Source organism: Scomber scombrus, chromosome 12 (genome assembly GCF_963691925.1).
Source record: "Scomber scombrus chromosome 12, fScoSco1.1, whole genome shotgun sequence".
Lineage (NCBI taxonomy): Eukaryota > Metazoa > Chordata > Actinopteri > Scombriformes > Scombridae > Scomber > Scomber scombrus.
Genome location: NC_084981.1, coordinates 5889493 through 5915039, shown reverse-complemented (window position 1 = coordinate 5915039; position 25547 = coordinate 5889493). Strand labels below are relative to the sequence as shown.

Genomic DNA, 25547 nt, shown 5'->3' with positions numbered 1-25547 from the left:
CTGTAACTCCTGAACATTATCACCAGTAATGCTGGCATGAAACTGTGCATCTTTGTTACTAATCTCCACACTGAGCAATACAATTACCGCAGTCACAATTACATTACAAGAGCTGCTTCCTGATGGAAAAAATGTATGGAAATGTATGTATACATAATCTGTCATAGCCAGAAATAAACAGGCCAACTCCTCTTCTTACAGTAATTCCAGAAAAATGTTATATAATGAAGCAAAAGACAGCGAGAATTAAACTGCTATAACGGTTTGTTTCTGTAGACGTGCACTAGTACTAAATGAGGTACCTAAGTTGAAGAGTGATCCAAACACCTCACACATTTCCAAGGAAATAAAATATGAAACCGCCAAACATCCGACCAAACCTCCGCATCTATCCAACTGGTCAATATCACGTCTGATCTTGAATCCAAATCTATTTCTGTACTGAGTAAGTGCGCAGGCCTAAATACTGTCTGTCAGCGCTCGTGATTTGTTTTAGTTTATTTGGATGTCAGACTAGCTGCTCTCTGCAATGAACTCAAGTTTTTATAAAGCAAATTGACTATGCACTTTATGTGATTGACACCTCAGCTGAAACAATCTAAATTATCCGGGTGGAATAAACACAAAGACTAATAAATGGTGTGTGTACTTTGCAAATAGTTTTGAATAAATGCAAATCATTTCTAATTAAAAAAAACAAACAGGGGTGGAGGTTTGGACTCTTCAACTTGTGGTGTATTTCTTATTCATAGAGCTGGTATGAGTGTATAATGTTGTCATCAGACCTTTCATTTTCAAGTCCAACTGAATCACGCTGGACTCAGTAGTAAGTCCACGTATCTTAATGGCGGATTGCTTGCAGATGACACAGCATAGACCTGGGCGGAGAGAGGGTCCATGTTGACTAAAATAGTGTGAATCACTCCTGGCAGAAGAATCAGTGCTAATGCAATTCTCTTTCATTTCCTTTCATAAGCACAAATTAGATCAGCATCTCTGAGATGTAAAAGCTAATGTGTTCAGACTGCTGGTGATTTCCCTTGAATTCAAGCTCGGCCCCGGCTAACTACTACATTACTCACACCACTTCCACTTCCCATTACGCCTTGTGTCATGTGCTCATGAATGATCTGACTCCAGGAGATGACCTCATGTGTGGGTGCGAGTGACTATGAATGCTCCTTTGAGGCGTCTTAATTGTTCTGAGATTTACTTTGGTACGAGCTACGGCACATGTTCACCCGTCTGGTCTACATAATGCCACATTTAATTCAACACTTGTAATAACTGTTTCACTTTTGTTTCACTTGCTGTAGTTTTTTAATAGTTTTTGCCTTCGTGTCTACAATTTTTTTTTTTACTTTATGAATGGATAAACGACTTTGTTTCAACTTTAAAATTAATTGACATTTTGCCAGATGAACGTACATGGAGGCCCCATGGCAGAAATGACCACCTTGTTCCCCCCCAATGTCTGCAATGTGTGCAATTTGTCTATGCTGGACTCCCACCTGACCCCTGGTTTGCTGTGTGGTAATTTGATTCAATAGAAACACATTTAGGATTATGAAAAGATTGAATCACAAAACTGAAATAATGTCCTAAAACAAGATTTTGACATCTTTTTCAAAGACAGAGCCTAAAGATAAAGAATAATAAAGTAGAAAACCTTAAGGCCTTAATTAAAATGTACTCTTGAAATAAGTGGTGCTTGTTCCAAAAATACTTTTAAATTTAAATTAGCACAAACCAGCTCATTTGAAAAACTGTGAGCCTGAAGCTTTCAGGGCCCCAGAGAGAGTCTTGGGTCCCATGGTAGTTGCCCACCTTGCCATTAAGTCAACATTTTGTATGATGAGGTCTTATTAGTGAGAGAAATGTAATTTGAGTAGTTTTTTAAGAGAATCTCTGAAGAATATGAACTGAAATTAAACAATCCCTCTGTGTTGTGTGTTCCTTTTCTCTTCCTCTCACCTGGATGACATCAGTGGATCCGTGGTCCCAGCAGCATCACTGCACCTCTCTCTCCACGTTTCCAAGTAGCTGCCAGCGAAGAGCTTTATCCTCCTTCTCTCCTCTCATTGGCGACACGGGACGCCCATCACGGCGAGACAGCTCCGGGGCATTCCCCATCCGCGTATTCCGTCGGAAGTGGCCGTCCTTTCCCTTTTCCTCCATTGGACCTAGCCGCTGTCAGTCGGTCCCCCCTCACGGTGATCGCAGTCCGGCTCTCTCTGTCTGGTGAGCCCGCCGTCATATTGGCTGCGAGAAGCAGCAGCAACCACGGCGGAAAAAGAAGACCCCCACCATGATGAAGAACGGGCTTTCGCTGCTCTCGAACACTTTAGCCTTTTAAAGACATTTGAGTAGTAGTATATTTGGAAAACATTCGGGATGATACCATCAAGTATCCGCGGACGTTTAGTGCTTTTTACCGACACCGTGGTCCGCCAGGGGGATATATGCCTGACTTCTCTTAATAGCCATTTTTTGCAGACAAAGAGAGCTGTTGAATAGAGCTTTCAGAAAGGCACACGGGTAAGATATGAACTCTAGAAACAAACCATCACCTGTCAAACATGTCACGTATGTCTACTTAGTATTTCTTGGCCACACAGCATCACTCGGTTGATTTGTGTCATTTTTTGTGTCGATTTTTTTCAAGCTAACACGCTAACCCCCGCTAGCTGGCTGGCTAGCCAATGCTAGCTTTTTGACAGCTCTTAAGCCTGATTCGTAAGTTAAGCTATATCTGCTGCCAACGACCAGAAATCAGTTTAAATGTATTCTGAGACATGTAACGTGTCTGACTAACCATACCAGCTTGTCAAATACGAGTTTAGCTAACGTTATCTTGATGGCTGTAGCTTCATTTAGCGGTATGCTGGGACTATGGTCAACGTTACCGTGTTAGCATTGAGCTAACTTGGCTGGGAGCAGGGGAAAAGTGGGGCCTCCAGAAAAAAACCCCAAAGGCCTTCACACCATTATAGAGCAGCTAATAAATAACGTTATGGCTCGATAGTTGGTGGTCTACTATTGACATTAGTGTTAAAACATAACTGTCATGGTAGCTAATGTTAGTATAACGGGGCTGCACTGTCCAACATGAGTTAGTATGGTTAGGTAATATTCAAACGAAAACAGTTTAATGTAGGACTAACTTGAGGGGGTTATCTTTAACCCTAAAAGCTGATAGTGTTAAAATCTAAGTTTTTTTTCTCCAGTTGATTTGACCAGATTTATGTTAAATTAATCAACATTGTGTCTGACACAGTTTGGGATTAATTACTGATAAGAACCTAGAAACAAAGCTACTTAAGAGCAGGATAATTATTACCCAAGTATTATATTGTTGCACTCCTGAAGAACAATGCAAAATTGAAGTTATATGTTAGATGCTGCATAATATGTCTCTATTTAAAATGCCTATTTATAGCTAAAAATACACCCAGAGCCTGCATCGTAGTTTGCAACATCAGCATTACTGTTAAAATGTTTAATATGTGTTGAGATTTAAATGATAGGAAGGATAAATGTGCTGTATCAGTCATTTCCAGACTCCTGCATGGCTTTCTGTCATTCCACATATCTCTCAGTACGCGAGACGCTGCAGATATCTCATTAACTCTGATCTGGTCTGAGCAGTGAAGGCGTCCTCTCTTAATCTTGTCTTCTCTCCAGCCCTCTCTTAGATCAGTGTGATCCCAGGAGAATGGGTGTGTTGGCCTGCCGGAGAGAGGAGAAGTAGCCTAGTTCTCTTTCAGGGCAGCTTTAAATGGTTGTGGGACTGGAGCTTGACTATCGGTGTGGTTGTTTGTTATCAATGGGGATAGTCATAGAGGATGACATAGGAAGGGTCCAGTTAAAATAATCAATCTTGATCGAGCTGAGCAGAGTGAATTCCTAGAAATCTGTAATCTATGAGTCGCCCTAGATGTGTTTGTGTGTGTATGTGTGTGTGTCATATTGTAGACATAATATTTCAATTCTACTTATAATATTACATAAATATTTAAATCAGGAGTTAAACTTGATGGTAACTTAAACTTGTCACTACATGGTTGCATGTTCCTTGCATTGACCTGAAAGGTAGTGATGCTGTGTTTTTACTTTTTTATTTAATGTCTTAAAAAAATGGAGCCGTGCTAATGAGGACAGCCTAGGGTGCGCTAAGATAACTTACATTGTAGTTGAGTTTTAAGTTCTCGGTGGTCTATTCATAACATTTGTAGTAACTCATACAGTCAACCTTTTGTACAACTTCCAACTTTGTCTTTTTGCTTGTCAGGTCCAAATTCTAAACCCTCGTTAGCCATTTATTATAAATTAATATATAAATATGTGTCTAAGTGGACATGGTTTTCAAATGTGTAGCTCTAGCATGATCCAGTATATGGTAGACAAGGGTGTTATGGGTTGAATATTACATTGTAACAGCAGTTATAGGTGTATTTTTAATCATACTCTTGCTGCACTTTTTGTTAGCCTTTTGTGTGTGTGTGTGTGTGTGTGTGTGTGTGTGTGTGTGTGTGTGTGTGTGTGTGTGTGTGTGTGTGTGTGTGTGTGTGTGTGTGTGTGTGTGTCATTAACTAGCACTTTTCATTGTTTTGTATTTTTGAAACGCGATTAGCCGGGCCAAGGGATAAAACACAACCGACCCCGATGGAAAAATCTAGGCCTCTCAAAGATGTAGCTGATATGACATTAGCCTCACAATTCCAGTTCATCCGGGGGAGGAAAGACAGCAGCAGGGGTGTGAATGTGCAAGCCTTCACTTTTGTAAATCAGCGTCTTCATGTTGACAGTCAAATTACAGAATGGGGACAAATGCTGGACAAATTGGGGTTGTGGCCGGTGAGACTTTGCGCTCCAACACAAACTTTGACGGTTAAGAGATGGTTGCTTTGCGTTGTTTTGCTTTCTAAAAATCGAATTGGCTGGACAAAGTGTTCGAGGACTGGTTTTTTTGAGTCATGTTGCCTTTGATAAAATCTCTGATTGGCTGTTCTGAATCAGGCAGTTTGAGCCTGATTTAGGATTTTTATGAGGAATTGTCACCATACCACCACCACACTGAAATCATGTGTAAATAATCTAAATAACACTGCAGTTAAAATGCATTGTGTTTTATTGTAATTACAGATACACTACTACCACTTTTTCTCTCCTATTTTTAATACCTAACTGATTCCCATTACAACTTTAATACCAATGCTCTTCTGTATACCTCAGCTAAGTGTTCAGTCTGTTAATGTACCTCTTAGTTATAAGAATCTACATTATTTTTAGGTTTGAGCAGATTTTGTGGATGCTGTTCCAGAAGGCTTATAACATTGTATTTATTGTTACAAATTTGGCAATAACAGTGATTAAGACACATTATTCATTGTGGATCAGGCATGTCTTGCTGATACTTAATCCGTTAAGATAAGATAATCCTTTATTAGTCCCACAACGGGGACATTTACAGTGTTACAGCAGCAAAAATAGGAGCATCAATAAAAAGAATAAAGAACAATGAATAAGTACACAAGCAATAAGAAAAATTGGAAGTAATTAAATAGTAACATTATATACAAGAAGAATATTGGTGTAGTCAGATTGATAATATGCCTTTAGTGTGATATTGATACTGCACAGTTGAACTGAAAGAAATAGTGCACCTAAAATACTGATATTGCAAAGTAGTGATGTAAAATGTAAAGTTCAATGTAAGTCAGTATTAGTGTCAGTATAGATCTAGTGTAGCAGTATTTAAATCCTTATTCAGACTGACACATAGTAAGACCTCTTTTCACCAGACAAATAAAATGATAACAACTCGAAGGTAATGAGTTGGAATGGTGATAATTAATTTGTTCAATCAAGAAGTGCTGAGTTGGCACAGCGTTATGCGTGGGTCCCTCGGTGACAGCTGAGGTTGCATACAGTTGAGATACTTGCCAGAACGTGAGAAACTATGATCAAAGCATGTGCTTCGGGCACAGAGCCAGCGGCTTTCCATACGTCAGGAACAGTGTCGCCCAGAGGTGTTGCTTACCTTCAGGATGTGCTGCAGGAGTTTTTCTTCTTTCTTACCTGCACTGCTTTGTCTCAGCAGGTCATGATCACGGCTGCTTTTATGGTTTCCTCAGGATTCCCAAAAACAATGTTAAATCAGCTGAGCGTTCACAGTGTACAATACGTAACATATTATCTTATATTTATGTTCCCATTGTGTGTGTGATGTTAGCCTCATTTTTATCCATTTATAAATATATTTGAAGCCCACAACTCCTTTTTCAGTGCAGCACTGATCAACTGATTTGAAAAATAGCAAAATAGAATAAAAATTTGTGTGCGTAAGCAGAAATAGAAATCTCGAGGACAGCATTATAGCTTTCAATTGACTTTTATTTTGAAGGATAAATTAAATTACTCAATTGTAAGTGCTATGAAAAAGTCATTCAAATCAAGTATTCATTAAAAAAGTACATATTGTAAATTGGAAGACGATGATGGATTAATAATATTGCCAACAATTGATAAATAGTGATAAATAGGTGCAAGCATTGCAAACCAGTTTTTTAGCATACTGTCACTGCCACACTGTAGGCAATACCTAAACTGAAGTTAAGAAAATGGAGAAATTGAATTCAATTTGTCTGCCATTTTTTAATGCTTGATATTAATGGTAATTATTTTATGAATGTGGACATATAGGAGGAAAAAGTATGGTAAACAAAAATTAAGATGCATCAATAATTGTTTTGTAATCAGACGTAGTTGCAGAATAACCTGGCCACAGCTGGTAGCACTCAACAGTTTGCTAACAAGTATTGTTGGTGAATATGTGTGTGTGTATGTGAATAATTGGGGGTGGGGGTGCAGGGCAGTGATGGCATAGGTTTCATTATTTATAACTGAGATAGAGTCCAAAAAAAAGCTTTAAAAAAAACATTTCAAATGTAGTGATTGTGATTATCTTTGAAGTGCAGATGTTGCTATGATCATGAAAATAATTCCTCAGTGATGAATTTGCTGAATTGGATTTCGGTGCTGAAAAGTATGCGGACACTTTTCCAGCTGTGTTTTCAAAAAAGTTAACCATGACATCAAAATATTGTTTGTTGGACATCATTTTGGGTTTGTCACGGAGCGATCAACGTGTAAAAAAATAGCCTAAGCAGTTGCTGTGTATTTTTGTATTGGCAAAGAAGACATCGAGGGATTGGACAATGTACAGCCCTCACTCAAGACTCAGTGTGCAGATGCATAAAGAGCAAAGAATAAGAGAAAAACCACAACGAGGAATGAGTCATGTCACATTTGGTGATGTATGAATAAGATATTATTTTTCATAGCGCAGGCTGTTTTTGTAGGCGTCTATCTAATGACCCTCAATTGGAGAGACATCATCTTTTTTTGTGAGCATAAAGCAAGTCAATAAGCGGGGGTGACGTCAAGAGTTTTGTTAGCGATAGCCCTCAGAACCACTCTCTGCAAATCAACTTAATCAAGTCATGTGCCCAAGACCAATCTGGTTTCCTGTAGATCACAGCAGCCTCTTCTATCACAGCTGACTGTGCAAATCCATAATGTCTATATCAATATTAAACTTCCCCTCTGCACGGAGGGTCGACGTGATGCATGCTTTTGATTAAAACATTTTTTAAAAAGATGAGGGAGGGAGATAGACTAGCCAGAGAGAGTCAAATAATAGCACATACAATTAATGCAAGACAGGGTTAAGAATTAAATTTCCAACAGGACATAAAACAAATGAGTAAAAGATGAGAGTGAGGTAAGGTTTAAGACTTTTTGCATATTGGAAAATTTTAAAGTTTCTGTTACAGCTGTAATGATTTGGATTGCGCTCCAACTGCAAAATGTGCCCTTAAATAAAATGCTTGAAGCTCAGAAACAATGCTTGACACGTGTAATGAAATACTTCATTTTAGAGTCCTTTAACATTTTGTTTTTGGCAACCCCCCCTCCCTCCTTTATTGTACCTGTGGAGACTTTTCTCATTGTAAAAATGTGATTCATTCAAACACGGCTTCTCCCACTACTTTGAAATGCCTGTCAAATTGTAGTACAGCAATAAATCAACGGCATATGAGAGTGTGTATGTACGTGTGCCCCTGTAATGCTGCTTGTTACAGGGAAAGTTTTTCAGTCAGGTCTAGACTGGCTCTGTAATACAGTACATACCAGCAGATCAGCTGTGAGCAGATCCCGGGTTCATTTATAGCCGTGGCCTTGTGTCCCTGCACGTCTGCCTGGCAACTCCTAACTCCGCTGTTCCAACTGCTCAAGCTTACCCACCTCTCAGACACTTTGGCCCCGTTATACTTACACCACGTGTAATTACTAGATACACAGCAGTCTGGGGAATTGAAATGTAGGACATTCTTTATGTAGCTTGCGCCTCAGTGTTAAATGCAGGCGCCGTTGCTGTTTGAAAGATTTCTCCACCTGTGGCTTAATCGCTTTTTTTTTCCTTTTTCCTTTCCATCTCCTGTTATCTTCAGGTCCCCGGGGGGCTCCAGTGGATGAAGAAAGCGAGCAACATGTGGAGCAACCTGAAGAGCAAATGCCAAACACTCTTTCACAACAGCAGTTCAGGACCCGGTGAAAGCAGGGTTGAGGCAGATGCCGTTCACTGTGTGGTGGATCTCTGCCAAGGAGGCGGTTCAGGTGAGGCTCAGGCATCGGGAGCCTCCAGCCCATCGAGGAGCCTCCTCCCTGTGCCCATGGTAACAACAGGACGTCGCCATCACAACTGTGTGTCGGACATCCCCCAGCTAGTAGAGATCACTATGGACAAGGATACTGAGGATGTTCGGGGTGGATCGGGGGGTGTTCCCCTGGCCCGGAGAGACTCCTATTCCCGCCACGCTCCGTGGGGGGGCAAGAAAAAACACTCATGTTCCACCAAAACCCAGAGCTCTCTGGAGGCAGACAGGCGATCTGGGAGACTACGTGGGAACCGTAGGGACAGGCGTTACGGAGTCAGCTCCATCCAGGAGATGAGTGACTCCGTATCCGGGGGACGTAGTCTGAATGCTCGGTCGCTGCGTCAGCGGCTTAGTGATACTGTAGGTCTGTGCTTACCCCTGCCAGCTCGCAGGCGCTCACGCTCATCTAAGAACCCCGTCACCTCCAAACGTAAGATCCACCTGACCGAGCTCATGCTGGAGACTTGCCCCTTCCCACCTGGCTCAGACCTCGCCCACAAGTGGCACCTGATCAAGCAACACACAGCACCGGTCAGCCCGCATTCCTCCACCGCCCTGCTGGATGCCTTTGACCCGGCCCACCCCTCCCCTGAGGACGAGGAGGAACGTCTGCGCGAGCGTCGCAGACTTAGCATCGAGGAAGGTGTGGACCCACCACCTAATGCACAGATCCACACCCTAGAGGCCTCAGTGCCAGGCTCCTCTCTCTACAAACTGGGACCAAAGATGGCTCCTTGCAATGGAGAGGCCTCTGGGGAAGGCCGGGCCTCAGGGGCCAGCAGCTCTGGGGGTGCTGCGTCATCAGGAGCCTCTGGGCAGGTGTTGGGGGCTACGGCATCAACCCAGGACTGTGACTCTGAGGAGGATTCCACCACCCTCTGTCTACAGGCCAGGAGGCCCAAACAGAGGCACGCCTCTGGGGATGGTCACCTGAGCCGACAGCAGCCCGGGCCCTGGAAGGTTCACACCCAGATAGACTACATCCACTGCCTGGTGCCGGACCTTTTGCAGATAACAGCTCTGCCCTGCTACTGGGGCGTGATGGACCGCTATGAGGCTGAGGCGCTGCTGGATGGACGGCCAGAAGGCACCTTCCTGCTCCGTGACTCAGCCCAGGAGGACTACCTCTTCTCCGTTAGCTTCCGCCGTTACAACCGCTCACTGCACGCCCGCATCGAGCAGTGGAACCACAATTTCAGCTTCGACGCACACGACCCTTGTGTTTTCCACTCTTCCACCGTCACAGGACTGCTGGAGCACTACAAGGACCCCAGCGCCTGCATGTTTTTTGAACCGCTGCTCACAGCGCCTCTCCATCGGACCTTTCCCTTCGGCCTGCAGCACCTGGCACGAGCTGCCATCTGCCGCTGGACCACTTACGATGGTATAGGCTCCCTGCCGCTGCCCCCTGCCTTGCAGGACTTCCTCAAGGAGTATCACTATAAACAGAAAGTACGAGTTCGCTGGCTGGAGAGGGAACCGCCACTCAAGGTCAAATAAGGCGGGTTTCTCCACAGCCTGTACACACACACACACACTGCAGGAGGATTACAGAACTTGAGAAATTCCTCATTAGCCAATTAGAGGCTATACTGACATGGCTCTCTTTCTGGTGGGGGATGGAATTAAAATGTAACAAGCTATACAAGATTCATTCTAATCTTTGTTTTAGTTATTACTTACATCACAGAAAATACATATGATTATATTCAGTATAATGCTGTCTGGCAAGCACATGTTTTTGTGTTGAACAGGTTTTTTTTTTTTTTTTTGACAGGGAGGGAAGATACAAATATCAGTGCTTTTGTGTCTTTTCTCTCCCGCTTTGTGCTAAATGTCTGCCTGATCCCACAACATCACCCTGCCTGTAGACCTGCCTGCATGCCTCCCTGTTCATCCCAAAATTGCTGTTTAGGCCCACACGGCTACATTGTACAGTTCACTTTGTGCTTTCTCTATTTTTTTTCTTTTTTTTTTTTTTTTTCTTCCTTAGCTCGTTAAAGCACCTAGTGGAGCACCTTCCCAAGAGGTGTGTGTGGGTTGAGAGGGGCTTCTGGAGGTGCTATTGGTTTATTGCAGTCAGAGCTTGTCCCGTGGATGAAGCTACATAAAGGCACATTCTTTGCCGTCTCTTTGCACGCGAGCGTCAGCTAAGTTGGAGACGGAGACAGATTCTGAGAGGGTCCACAGAGTTCAGGACAGTACATCAGGGAAATGAAGTGCTTTCTAAAGACTATAGATTAGTCCTTTTAAAATAAACACCAGTTCCTCAATAAGCAGTAATAGCGAATGACGAATAACAAATCAGTAAACTGTGTCGTATTTAGTGAGCAAGCGAAACTTGTCAACTTTATTCCCACTGTGCGCTTTCAGATCAGGAGGGACAGATTGTCAGGAAATCTTCTCACTTTTGTTAGTTCTCACAGCAGTCTGGCCACAGGCAAACTTTTACGCATGCTATTGTGTGTATACATGCACAATTCATTTCTTCCTGTATGAAATTTAGCTCCTAGGGTAGCATATGAGCAGTCTGGTCTCTTTATGGAATCATATTACGGCTTTATAGCGTCAAGTTTTATACCAGCGTCCGATTTTTTTTTGTCGTTCTCCCCCCCCCCCCCCCCCCCCCCCCCCCCCTAGCATCTTTTGGTGGCATCTGGCACACAGAAAGCTTCGACCCACCGTATCAGTCAGTTTTCTTCACCCGGACACTTGTAACATTGGTGCAGCTAGTTTTGAGCTTCAGTTAGAGAAAAGAAATGCTAACTAGTCTTGTCAGAGGAATCAGGGGGGCACATGTGACAAGTGGTAGGTGAAGACAATCAAAGAAAAATCAGAATGCCAGTGTCCCCTTTTTTAACGTGACGGTGCGTCCAGTGAGGGAATGGGGACACCGTATAGTCAGAGATCATAAACCAGGATGACAGCTACTGTTATATGATAGAATCTCCTTGTGAAGGAAGTGAAATACAACTCCCAGGATTAAATTGCAGTACCCCTTTCCTCTTTTAATTTATATTTTTCTCTCACAGAACCATGTTTAAAATGTGTGAAGCAGTTTTTAATGAAGAGCACTGTGTTCTTTCCAGCGGGAAAGAAGTGATGTAGCCTTTTCCTGGGAGTTGATTCTTGTCACCTTTGCTGTCACCACTTTATGGCTTATTACTATACCCCCCCAGCAGATCCCCTCATCGCCCAGGCTGCATTTGTAGTCCGTGTAAAGGCAGCACTCATCTGTCGTTATCTTGGCATTATCTTTCGAGAGCTTTAGTTATGTCATCTGAATGATTTTAAGCTGTGTGACTCGGAACATACACACCACTGGCTAGCCATTCATTTCTGTCCTGTTCTCATTGTGAAGAGAAAACAAGTGTAACCTATGTGCCTTTTTTTTTTTTTTTTTAAGAGAATCATTTCATCTTGTTCCGTAATCAGTCGCTTTTTTTTTTCGTAGTCCGAAACCCGGAGGTGCTTCAACACAGTCCACTCTGATGCCATCAAATGAGACTGAAGAGAATAATAATGAAGAGGTGCATGAGCTGTAAGCTCACTTACTTATGGTGCACATAAAAAATGTTTCCTTTTTTTTGGTAAAGGATAAACGTTTAGTGGTGCTATGTTGGTTAAGCTATGACGGATGATTGAAATGATTAGTTGTAGATTAGTTACATCAGTTCTCACTCACTAATGCATGCATTATGTCTGGTAGTTTTGGAGTTAAAAAAAAAGTATTAGGTCTCTAGTGGGTCCAATGCCAGCCCTACTGTAGCATATACCAGTGAAAAATATCCATGTCTGTCCAGCTCTGAACTGTTAGGTTCTAGTCTGTAATCTGATGAAAAGATCCTCATGAGAGGGCAGGAAGGTCAAGCATTTTTATCTGAATAACACAACTTCTAGTGACCATGCCTAAATAATTTGTCAGGGAGCTGTTAGAACTAATTAATCACCAACGGTCTTTTTTTTAACTTAGTTAGTAGTAAATACACATTACCTAGCTTTTTAATAAATTCAATTAGTCGAGCTTTTAATAAAAAATGCACGACTGTGGGAAGATGAGATGGGTGGAGATGAACAGATTGGTTCCCTTAAAGCATTTACAGATCATTTAAAGATCACATAAATAGAAAGTGGAAAGTACTTAGAAAAAATAACAGCAGGTAATGTGTAAAACTAAAAGTATTACAGCTGAAACACACATGAGATGATGATCACTGGAAAGGTAAACCTCTTAACTTCTCAAACTAGTTCATATTTAGTCTGTGTACTTGTGCTCCTTTTTTGTCTATCAGCCCACACGTACGTTAAAGGTTATTTGAATCCTCCTCAGGGAGGATGAGTCATGAACAAATGTGTCATTTTTTTCTTTTTAATTTTTTTGCCCAATGAATATCTAAGAGTCTGTGACCAAAGCCAGCTACCGACTGCGTGTATTAACTAGTAGGCTCGCTGTTGCTCAGTAGTGTTAAAATGAAGCTAAATAATATTGAAGCTTTTACCATCAAGTCAAAGCTAGCTCCGTACTCCTAGTATGTAAGACTGCTCTTCTCTGTTATAACATGTTCTCGAGGGGAATGGGGAGAGAACTCGGTCCTGTCAAGTTCACACCTGAAAAACCAAACCCTGAAACTCAACGCTGCACACCTTTTCTCTCCGAACCATGATTCTCACATCTGAATCAGGCAGGCAAGACGTTTTTCATTTAACACAGATGGTAAGAGATAATTGGCATTTTGTGTCATGATGTTTTTTCCTTTTTAAAAAGAAAAAAAAAAGCCACATATCTCACCAACCAATATTGACTTTATTTCGACTGCACTGTGAATCGATCCGAAACATTTCCTCACGTAAGTTCGAAACATTTTCCGCTGCCCTGCACTTTGATCTCAGAAAAACTTGAATACTGCATGTGATTTGCCTACGTGTGTTGGGCTTTTAAAGGAGGAGGAGGAGGGGGGCATTTAAGTCGCATGCATGTGCACTTTTATGTTTCAGGATTTTTTAGCATCCACACTGAAAGATATATCTGCAAAGACACACACACACATCTTACCATCTCTGCCACCTGTCTATTGTGCTGCTAGTAATAGAATCCAGATCCTCACAGGCACTAATCACAGGCTAATATTACCATGTTTGGGATGTAAATTTACTGGGTACTAAAAGGGCCACTTTCTGGTTGCTTTACAGGTGTTGTGTGACTGAGGGAGGCCTTTATTTCTTAGCTGTTAATATTATATCCACCTCTCCACTTGGCCACATCCCTAACAACACAGGCAGAGGTGACTGAGTGGACTTGCGGTCTGTTATTCCGGCCACTTTTTCTCTGTCTGAGCGATGTTAGCTTGCCGTTAACGTTATGGAGCGAGAAGGAGAGATGGAGCTGGCTCACTGAGTGCCCCCGGTGTTGTGGCAGCGGCACAGAGGGCAAGGGGATTTCTTTTTTTGAAGTAAATAGCACTTTAATTGTGTACTTGTGTTCCACAGTGCAGGCAGCGAGTATCAGGACAGTGATGCATTTTTGTCGTGTCTGTTTACTGAAGTTTAAATGACTGTTGGGCGTTAATTAGAGGGTGTGTCATCCATATTTTTATTAATACTTAGTCATTTCATCCCTATAAAGCTTCCGTTTGGTCTTTATCACGTAAGACATCTTAAGTTGGATTGAGGTCAGGTGACTCAAACTCATTTGTTGCCTTGTCCATATTTGTAGGCTTATTGCTTGCTCTTTTTGGCATTAAATGTCAGGATTGCGTGTTCAATATATAAAAAAACTTCTTTAAAAGAGGCATCCTATTGACCCAATATTGGATTTGAACACCCTCAAACATACTCAAAACTTGAAAGACAGCCGTTTAACCGCACAGTCTTTGTAATTACCAATGTGCTGCAGTACAGCGCCTAAACAAAAATTCAAAAACTCACTGTCTGAATACTCGCCGACCGCACTGTATGTGTATTAGCTCAAGATGGTGAGACTTGTGTGAGTGTTTTTAGGAGGAGAAAAAAAAAAAAGCAGGAGGTCCTGAGATATTTCACTTAAATTCAGGCGTTGTAAGCTGCGTCGCGTCGATGGAGCTCGATTCTTGGTGCGCGCGCATGTTGCGTGGGAGGTATATTTGTGTACGGACAGAGCCACACGGCGGGTTCCAGTGGAGGGGGGGGACGCAGAGTCGACTGTGAGGGGTGATGACTGTGTGTGACTCCTATGAACAATGCCTCTGCCCCTGTCCCACCCCAGCCCCTTCACCCCTCCAACCCTTTATTCTCAGGCAGGCCCATTGCAAGGAGAGTCCCAGGACCCTCTCAACCCAGTTTTCCCCATGGGAAATATCTGACATTAACCGTAGCACATGTTTGCCATATAACCTGTAGATTTAGAAGAAGAAGAAGAAGAAGAAGAAGAAAAAAAAAACATTGTATGTATGATGAATGATGGAGTTATGTAACAGGAGCCCGATGAAAAGACATTTTTATTCTTCTGTGGTGCATTAAACTGTCTGGAACACACATGAACATTTGCACACACTTAACTGTCAACACTTCTTCTGACACCTGCACTACCCCAGGTATCGACACACACACTCACAACCCCACCCTAAGCCAGGGATGTGTAAACATGGACCACATTTAGCCAGCACCACCTGTCTGTGTGAAAAACAAAGATAGGTGTTTACGTGTATATTCTATGTTCTTAAGAGAGAAAAAAAAAAAAAAGAAAGCAAAATGCCGTGAATTGAACTATTTTGACCTTTATATTGTCATTAGTATGACACTATTTAGCTGCACTATGAGAGCCTCGTTTGTGGCAAGAAACCACTGGGTCCGGTCTGGATTTGAGACGGGCTGGCCGTGTCGCCAGGCGTCCCGTTAAACTACAGCGACAACCCTTGATGTAGGACTCCTAACCCCCCCCCACCCCCCCCACCTCGGTACGACTCATGGTTTCAAACAAACTAACATTAAGAGAAAAAAAAAAGATATTTTTAACATTTTCTTTCATGTTTCCCATATATATTTTAGAAAGCTGGGTTAAGTGCTATATGCAAACAGAAAAAGATGTATGAAAGAATTATTATTTTTCATTATAACTTCTCCCTAATATGCAATGGAGTGTAGTGTAACAATGGTTGCAATCCTCTGTCACTTTAATGCTGTATGTGCACATTGGTTGCTGTGTGGATGTGGGTGCCGAGGCAACAGGACTTGACAATGATGGGAACTAATGGTTGTCGCTCTGCAGTAGCGCAGTGTCCCCAGACCGCCTTATTCGTTCTGACCAATCACAAAGAGCCCCTTTTTAAATCCGGGGTTGCAGCCACTGCCACAGGCTGACCAAGCTGTCGTCAGACGAATATCTGTTCCAGTTTTTTCTTCTGCTTTTCCTTGCTTTTTTTCCCCCCCTCCTTTTCTTTTTTCTTTTCTTTTCTTTTTCTCCTCTGCTGTCAGGTAGGATTTGGAGCGTGTAAATGGCATAATCATGTTCACATTTCACTGTCTGTTCTGTGTATCTGCTTCACCATTCAAAGAGAAAAAAAAAAAAACAGTTGTTTTCCAGTATAACCTGTTCATTTTAAGAGCCGTATGATGCGACACTTGTAGCTGTCACTCTTGGTGCTTGGCTTATGCTTCATTGTCTTAATATTCCAAATAAAACTGTTAAGTGTAATCCACACTGGCCCATGATATAATACTGAGTATGTTTTCTTTATTATGTTGTAATAACCAATGTCCATGGAGTCAGAGTGTGATGTGGTTCCAGGTCGAGGTGACATTTGGGTGTTCAGTTTCAGTTCATGTTCCACAGCACGGGGCTCAGTATCAGTTATTATATAAGAAATATATTTTAATTTATGTAAGTTGCCCACCACATGATTACCATGACACATCATAATTACATCATAGATTATCATTAATTCATTGATGCCTTCAGGTAAAAGTAATCTTTAATTCAAAGCAGCTAGTATGTTTCTACTTGAGACATTTAGTAAAACTGAGTTTGAAAGAAAATGTCCAAAAGTGATTCAATGTATTTTTTAATTTGAAAGAGCAGTGTATGTATCATCATAGCTCCAACCCAACTAGTTCATGAGGGCGGACATATAGTAGTACTATGTAGTATTACTAGTAGTACTACTAGTAGTATTTTCTTAAATATTTCAAATTGCCTACAGATTCATTGCCCAGACTTTAAATGGCTTCTCCTCCAGTCATGAATCAATCCTTTATAGAGTTAAATTCCCACCAAAGATTTGATGATGTTATTAAACTTCAGCTCCGTTTGTTTGTTTTGAAAGAACAAAATGTAACTTTATAAAACTAATTATGACACAAATTTATAAATTGTATTCCTTTCCAGTACATTTTTTGAAAAATATTGAAATATATCTGCCTCTCATTTCATTTTGAATAGGATTCAAAAACTGTCAAGCCTTCACAAATATTGCCTTTCAGACAAATCCCAAACACTTAACATGGCCAACACACTTGCGTGCAAACACACTTATTCTGCAGCTCGTGTGCAAGAAATGTCCTTCATCACAAAACACACTGCTGCAGGTCTGGTTCAGGTGTTGAAGCCTAAAACTAATGTCTGCTTCACTTCAAGTAAGCGGTTATTAGAGTTGTGAGATGATGGGTTGTCACCAGAGAAAGAAGTGGGCTTCAGAGCATTAAGAGCACTATAATGAAATACATCTACATTATATACATATCTAGAAATAAGACAATGAAAATCTCTGAATTTTAAAAGACGTTCTTTTGCGCTCCGCCCTTCAGTCTCACCTGTGGCGGGCGGCCTCTGGTTCGGCCTCTCTTCCCAGTAGACAGTTGAACCTCGCACCCCCTCCTGCCTGGTCTGCATAACCCCCCCCCTCCTCTGCCCACCAGTGGCTATGCAGACAGACACGATCAAGCTGCCTGGAACTTCACAGTTAAGTATTTGTTCGTTTGAAATGAAGTATAAATAGCATGTGGGTTATCGGTTTCAAGTTAGCTACCCAAGGCTTATGAATAATTGACGCTCGCCCAGGAGCAGAGAGGGTGAGGATAGGAGACTTTCTTTGGGGCTCGACGAGATGACGAAAAAACAGACTCGTAAACTTATAAAAGTACACTTGCATCCGTGCTGTCAAAACATACCACGTACAAGTCCCCCTGTTAAATCCTCTGGCTCAACTGGAATAGAAACCGAGCAATAACTCTCCAGCAGTAAGTTGTGGAATCTAGAGTTGGATGTGGGTCACTGACAAGAGGAGGAGGATGAAAGTGGAGATGATGAAGGTCCTGTCAGTTTATCAGCAGGCCAGACCTACCTGATTTCATCTCGGTGTGGCCCTGGGCTGAGACGCCTCCTCCTCAACCCATCGTGCAGGGCCTCCACGCTGAGCACAGCTCTATCTCTGCTTGGCACATTGAGCTGCAATAAGCGGTTATTGTTGGCAGCAGCTTCAGAAGACATGTCAAGGGTGAGAACCATCACACTGCTATCAAGATAAGAGGGTTTGTTTTGTCTGCTGTTCCTGGCCAAGAACATTATTTTTTGTTTTTATGTCATTCGATAATGAGGGTTCACACAAGAACTCGGTACTTTATTTGGTAAGACACACTTATTTAACACACTTAAATAGCCTGGTTCCACATTAGCGTTCTGGCATGCGATGTACTCGCCACGCTGTATTATTTTTTGTTTTAGCGTGTCAATGAGTGGGAAAGTGGAAAATGTTGTGTTGCAGTAAAATATTTCATGAATGTCAAATGTTGTAGGTATTAAAGCGATAGTTTGACATTTCGGGAGAGATACACTTATACGCATTCCTGGTGTGAGCTAGATGAGAAGATTGATACACAGTCAAAAACAGGCTGTGCAGTGGCAGTTCTAGCTTGTATGTATGGCGCCCAGGGTTTACCGTCCCACACACAAATTATATACAATCATAACAATCACAAATACCAAAAATGAAGTACGCAGAAACATATTGCTAATAAAAACAAATAAAAGTAAATTGCACAAATCCTACATCACACTAATATACAAATAGAACAACATACTATTTTTAGTGTTTCTAATTTTACTTTTTGTACCACTAGGCTACCATACAAAATTAGGTGCGCTAGATTCCCCCGCTTCTCCTACCTCTGGCTTTCAGTGTAGAGACCTGAGGTCAATCTACCCTTGCTCCTCTCCCCATCTCCTACTTCTGACTATGACATCTTCTCAACAGGCAGAAGCTGCTAATTGACAAACTAGAACAAGGGCGCCCTCTCCAACAAGGTTAACTGATCCACCCGCTGACATTATATCATTGATGTGACATGCAAATGAGCGATAGAAAACCGATCGTTTTTTTTTTTTTTTTTTGGGGGGGGGGGGGGGTTATTATGGTATGGCTCCAGCAAGATATGGGTAACTGCCCATATCGCCCACATCTAAATCTACCACTGAGGCTGTGTCCGAAATCACTCCATTATTCACTCTTTCACTACTCCCTATATAATAAACAATAAATACTGAAGTTCAGTCATTAGTGAACAGCAAATCATGATTTCAGAATTAACTTATCGTCCATAATTTTGTGTCGTCACCATCAGCTGTAGAGTGGCGCGGCAGTATTTTTCACATCTTTAAAATGTGAAGCATTGCATTGTGGGCTGCTATTCTTTAGCTGACCTTTGACCATGCATGCTACTTTTTTCGTTCCATGGTGTAATATTTGAGGGCACTATATAGTATAGATATATTTACACACTCAGCATTCAGACACTCAAAATGGCAAAGGTTAAATATAGTGTACTATATAGTCAATAGGGAGTTATTTCTGGTATTACCTGTATAGTAAAATCTAAAAATATAAACTTTCAACATTACTAAATATATGTTCCAACTAGATTAAATCTTTAGGAAATACACATTTTAAATTTGCTTTCATGTTGACAGAAGAAACAATTGACACCGCTCTTATCTGTCTGCTAAAAGTGAAGCCAAAGCCAGCAGATAGTTATACTAGCATAGCATAAAGAGCACACAGCTGGTCTGGCTCCGTCCAAAGGTAATGAAGCACCACTAAAACTCTCAAATTAACACCTTATATCTCAGTCTAATCTTAAAAAACATGTGGCCTTAAAACGTCTTAAGTCAGTCTTAAAACATATTAATTAGTAAGAGTTTGCGGTTATGAGGTTGCCATTTTGTTATCGAGACCCCCCGTTGTAGTATGCAGGGCAGCCTGTTAGCTGTCCAAGTGCGAGTCCGCAGCTGTCCATGTTGGTATTACAAGTATGAACAAACCTTCAGTGAGAGTTTAGAGGTGCAGGAACACAGATTTTGTTACCTCCAAGCACAGCCAAGCTAGCTGTTTCCAGTCTTTATGCTAAGCTAAACTAACCATCTGCTGGCTCCGGCTTCACTTTTAGCAGACAGTTAAGAGCGGTGTCAATCTTTTCATCTGTCAACATGAAAGCAAATAAAAAAGTGCATTTCCTAAAGAGTTAAACTAGTAGGAACATATATTTCGTAATGTTGAAAGTTTATATTTTTAGATTTTACTGTACTGGTAAATCCTATGTGGGCTAGTTTTACAGCCCCATTTTCTGAAATCAGCGACAGCATGTGGGGGAAACTTTCCTCCTGTTACACTCTCTTGGGCTCATCTGACTCCCGTCTCACTTGTGAACTAGTTAGGCTTTTCATTTCCTTCACTTCTCGTGCTCTGAGCCCACATTTCTCCCCACACACAGTGCTAAGCCCAGAGCTCAACACAGATACACGCCACATGGCTCCCTGCATGTTATCTGCACGCAAACCACAGTAAACTGGCAAGAAGGAGAAGACGAGGAGGAGGAAGAGCGCAAGTAAGAGACACTGCTGCTGCTCTTTCCAGCTCTGGAGCACCGCCAAGTCTGTGGCGGCAAAGTGAGCCTTGACCTCCAGTTAACCTTTATACGAATGCACACGCACGCACGCACACTAACACGCACACACACACACACACACACACACACACACACACACAGGTGTTCGCTCCACACAAGGCGTACATCCATATTTCATAGCAGAAATATATCCGCCCGACAGTATTTTACACCCACTCCCGAGCTCACCTCCCAGTGGCTAAGAGAGCAGAGGAGGGCCGGGCCTGCAGGCTGCTCCCCTTCCAGCGACCAAGCCAAGAGCAACAGGGCCAATCGCACAATCCTCTGGAGCAGAAGAGTCAAGGCAGACAAGGGTTTATACAAGAACCACAAGAGCCATCAGTCAATTTCCTAGCTTTGTCTTGCCTTGCATCTTGACAAATTGATTGAGCATTAACTCTGAGCTCTGACTGGACTAATACAGCTGGATTTTTTTTTTTTTTTCAGTGCTTCCGAACAGGTTACAGTAAAAGGTAGCTTTACCTCGTGACCTTTGCACCCTACAAATTCTCTCAGACCTCCTTTAAAGTTGATTCCCCACCTGTCCAGCATCTGCTAGCCAAATGAAGTCCAGGTTCTGCTTCGCATAATCTGATTAGAGCCAAACCCCCCCATTTATATCTCTCCTCCCGACCCCCCCCCCCCCTCCCTCTTCGACACTGCTTTTCTTCGTCAGTCTCTCCACCCCTCAGCTCCAGAGAAGTTGGACCACATGTGAACAGTCAGTGAACGGCATCTGGACTGACCTTTTTTTTTTTTTTTGTTCTCTGGCAGAGACAATGGAAAATTTCAGTGGGCATGTCCTGTTAATTCCTGTGTCTTTCCCCCCTCCTTTGTGCTTTCTCATTCTCTATTACCATCTCCCTCACCGATCCTATCTTAATCTTTCAAATTTATATCTGTATGTATGTACAAACACTCGTCCCATCCAATGTTTTGATTCTGAACATATCCATTTCAGATTGCAACGGTGTCCTATCCATCCTCTTCTCTTTGCTTCTCTGCTCTCGCTTTTTCTTCTCTCCTATTCCCCTGTGTTCTTCCCTTCCAGTGCAGTGTATCATTGCTGCTTGGCTGGCCTCTGCATAAACCCTCGGTTCGTTCAGCAGCCATGCTTACTCTCACCCTCGGCCTACCCGTCGCTCAGCGAGCCCTCCGGAAAGTTCTCCTCGCTCGGAGCGCTGGCACTGCGATCTGAATCCATGTATGTGTTTATGGAGTTCTGACAAATTCCTTCCTCCTCACTCCCTCTCTTGCGTTAAAGACTTGACATGCGAGCATTATATTTAAACCCTCATTCCCCATGCAGGCAGAGGCAGTGTGGTGGAGGAGCTATGGGGCCTGGAGCTGAAGCTATGGCCTCTGTGGTGGCTGGTGCACCATTATGGAGGCAGCAGGACAGACGAGCGAGGTTCAGATAGGTCTTGTGGTAAAGCTATGGGATATGTGGTGGGGCTGTATTTACTTACGGCGGGGTATTGCCTGGGTCATTGGCATTGCGAATACTGGTCACTCTTTAATTAATTGAATTACAAGTAAGATGCTCCAATCCACTGGGTATTATATTCTCCAGTAGATGTTGAGAAAATAACTGGGTCTATGCCTACTTCTGCGCTTACTGGGCTGAGTTGCACCACATTACGGTTAAGTAAAATATAAGAAAGCATAGTAAAGTTACCACACATAATGGCATACCACATATTGCATTAATAAATCAGTCCCATATAAACCCAGACTGGAGTTGTGATTACTACATACAGTATATACAGTTAGTAGGATTTGAAACAACACTGTAGGCTGCAGTATGCTTCATACTCAGTGCTTTTTGAACCTTCTAAGGATCAGTTTATGTTCAGTCAGCACTAGTTCATACAGTTTGTTGTCCAGCATCAGATATGTTAATACAGTAGTTATTTCAAACACTTGGTTCTCAATGAGGGTGGTATCATTTCATATGTGGCACATATTTTCAGACAGTCTTTCCTGGAAGGATATTCATAGTGTTGCACTCCACTGTTCACATTAAAAGAGACTTAAATAATTGTGTCAAGAACGAAAAAAGAGAGCAAGAGAACAAAAACTTTCTCGCCTAAACTCAGCTGGCCAATCACAGCATCACTAGGGTGTGAATGTTGAGTCTAAATTTTTGGAAAGTTACCAAAATGGCGCTACATAGATTCCCTAATCCAAAATTGAAAAGGTGTATTTTCTGAAGCTATTCAACTGCTGACTACCAGTTCTGACGGAGCATACTGGCTGCTGGCGGAATCGAAGGGCTGTTTCCAAACATTCTTATAACTTTCCGAGGTAGACAATTAAACTAGCAGGTCCACTTAATGTAGTGATTGTTCAAATGTGTGATTGTCCAAATGTTTTGTTACGCTCAAGTGCAACACCGTGAATACTTTTGAGGAGAGACTGTCCGAAAGTGTGCATGGTTATCACCATTTGTATGATTTATTGCATTGACTACAAAGCCATGAGATGAAGCTAGGAGTGCAGCTCTATTTGGCCATGTGTATGGCTATTTAAAAGCAGCATAAACAATTAAGATAAAAATGTTAATACCCTTGAGGAGTAATATGGATTACCAACAGCAGGCAATACATATACATATCTATTTTTCCACCATGGTGGCCAATAAAGTGTTATTCTATTCTATTCTATTCTAAGACATGGTTAGGCAACATGTTATAGGCCTACAGCCAAGTGTGCTTGAAGCTTACTGAGACCTTAAGAGTTTAAAGCCATGGTAGTAACCTTTACGACCCATATGCTACCCCGAAACAGACCAGTGATTTAAAACCTGCGATGATTGATTTTGGCCACTTGGAGGCAGCATAGCAAGCTGTTAACACAACACTGACATCAAATTATAAAGCTAACACGGTGGATATGTTAGCGAAACAGTTGCTTTTAAATTCTAGCAGACACAGAGTAACATAGTCCAATATTCACTCTCCTTTTAGCTCAGTATTTGTCTCCACCAACTTTTGTGGGAAATATCTGACTCTTTACTTGCTAAATGCTTTGCTGCGCTCACCACTGCTGTTTGGTGATAAACAGGTAGTTTAACTTGTGTTTATCAGAGCTTTTTAAAACATTTTTTTACTGGAAATAGCTACCCCTTAAGTCTGGAAAAAGATGCTGACGACAGTGGAGAGACCAAAACAATAAAGTTGTGGGCCATAAAATCAAAACACACAGCTGCAAGATGCTAAAATGCTAGAGCTTAGAGGAAGCGGCATAATTCTCTCAGGGTTCATTACAACAAGCGAGACCTTTAGACACATGGACATAAAAATATTGATTAGAGCAGCTTTAAACCAACTAAATAACCATAATGACTTCCATTTTGAAAGCCTTGCCTCCCCTGGCAGTGCTAAAACAACGCGTTTAATCATTTGTTAATAATGGCAACTGCACTGATGAAATGCAAAGTGATACCATACAGCCTGAACGATAAGAGGCACAGACAGATCTATCTCTTTAGTGGTGAAAAGAAGAAAAAGAGAGGAGATCAAGACAAGACAGTGAGAAACAAGGCTGCTATGTGGTTTCCTTTCTGAGCCGTCTTTCCCAGAAGAGTGAATCAGCTAAGGGTGACCACAAAGGAGCCCAGAGGTTTTTCATCCAGGCCCCAGGGTCTCTTTAGGAGGGCTGGGGGGTGGACGGGAGGGGGGTTCAACCACCACTCAACTGTCACACTGGCCCCTCTCTGTTTCCCAGTGACTCACGCAGCTGTGGGGCACCGGCTATATGACCACACAACCCACCCAGGTTGTGGAAGGTTCACTTGCTTTGTTAATGTGTGTTGACATATTTTCTCTGGCAGATCTGACCATAAAGTCTCTATATGATGTTTACATGCTGTTCACATTGTCTGGTAACTATTACACATGTAACTCTGCTCCAGGGATATAAACATAATATATGAGCTTCTGTGGCGTTGAACGATCTTCCTTGACCTCATACAGTGTGGGTGTACTATGGAAGGTTGTTGGTGTTAATGCTGAGCCTAACTACATTGATAGAACACTTTATGTGCGTGTGTGTTTTTAAGAAAACCAGCTCCGACCAACGTACCCTACCAGGAGGTTCTGTTAACCACATGCTTTTGCTTTCAATAGAACCTTTTTACCAGAAATTTGAACAAAGCCATTTTATCTGCTGTTTCTTTGTAATCTTTGTTTGAATAGAAAAAGGTTCTCGGAGCTCCCTCCTCTTTTCTAAGAGCAAGGCACAGCTTCACATCCTGCATGGGAGCTGCCCAAAACAACCACAGGTCATTGAGCAACTCGACTGGAGCTGTTGCTTGTTGGGTAACTTGCTCCTCTGCAGATCTGAACCTGTGACTTCTGGCTGCAAGGTTTTCTATCTACGCACTTTTTTTGTTTTCCAAAGTAATCTGACTCAAACATTTGCTTCATCCAACATAGTGTGAACTATGCATGTTTCATCCTTTCTTTATCAATGGAGAGTATGAATCAACCACTTAACTGCAACATGGGTCATATTTTTCTAGTAAATTGCTGAGAACACTAACACTGGGAGTGCTCAAAAAGATTGTGATGTGGCAAGAATCATGAGCGACTAGACAATCAGACGATTGCGTCGAGGGCAGCCAAACGCAAACAGCAAAATGGTAAAATTTCTACCCAGACTGTCCACTGTAAACATCCATCACAATATACAGACTAGGGCTGGGTATCAGTACTCAATACCTTTAAGGTATCGAACGTAATAAATCAATACCAAGTAGTATCGAAACGTCTCCTGTCAAACGATACCTGCAATCGATCGTTTTTGCACCCAGAGCTAGAAAATATGACTATTTGTATGGATTTGCTCACAGCCAATCAAGTCAAGCATTCTTAGATTTAATGCGACATGTGATTGGCTCACTTTGAAGAC

General features: G+C 42.0%; 2 protein-coding genes across 2 annotated transcripts in view; both read left to right on the top strand.

The window, feature by feature from the left end:
- The window catches only part of rhoq (ras homolog family member Q), an 87184-nt gene that overhangs the window by 22777 nt on the left and 38860 nt on the right, over window positions 1-25547 (top strand). The gene's annotated exons all lie outside the window — the stretch shown is intronic.
- socs5b (suppressor of cytokine signaling 5b) lies at window positions 2286-11428 on the top strand. Its single transcript, XM_062430505.1, has 3 exons — window positions 2286-2538; window positions 8517-11323; window positions 11395-11428. The coding sequence occupies exon 2, from the start codon at window positions 8538-8540 to the stop codon at window positions 10221-10223; it is 1686 nt and encodes a 561-aa protein (XP_062286489.1). The 5' UTR covers window positions 2286-2538; window positions 8517-8537; the 3' UTR covers window positions 10224-11323; window positions 11395-11428.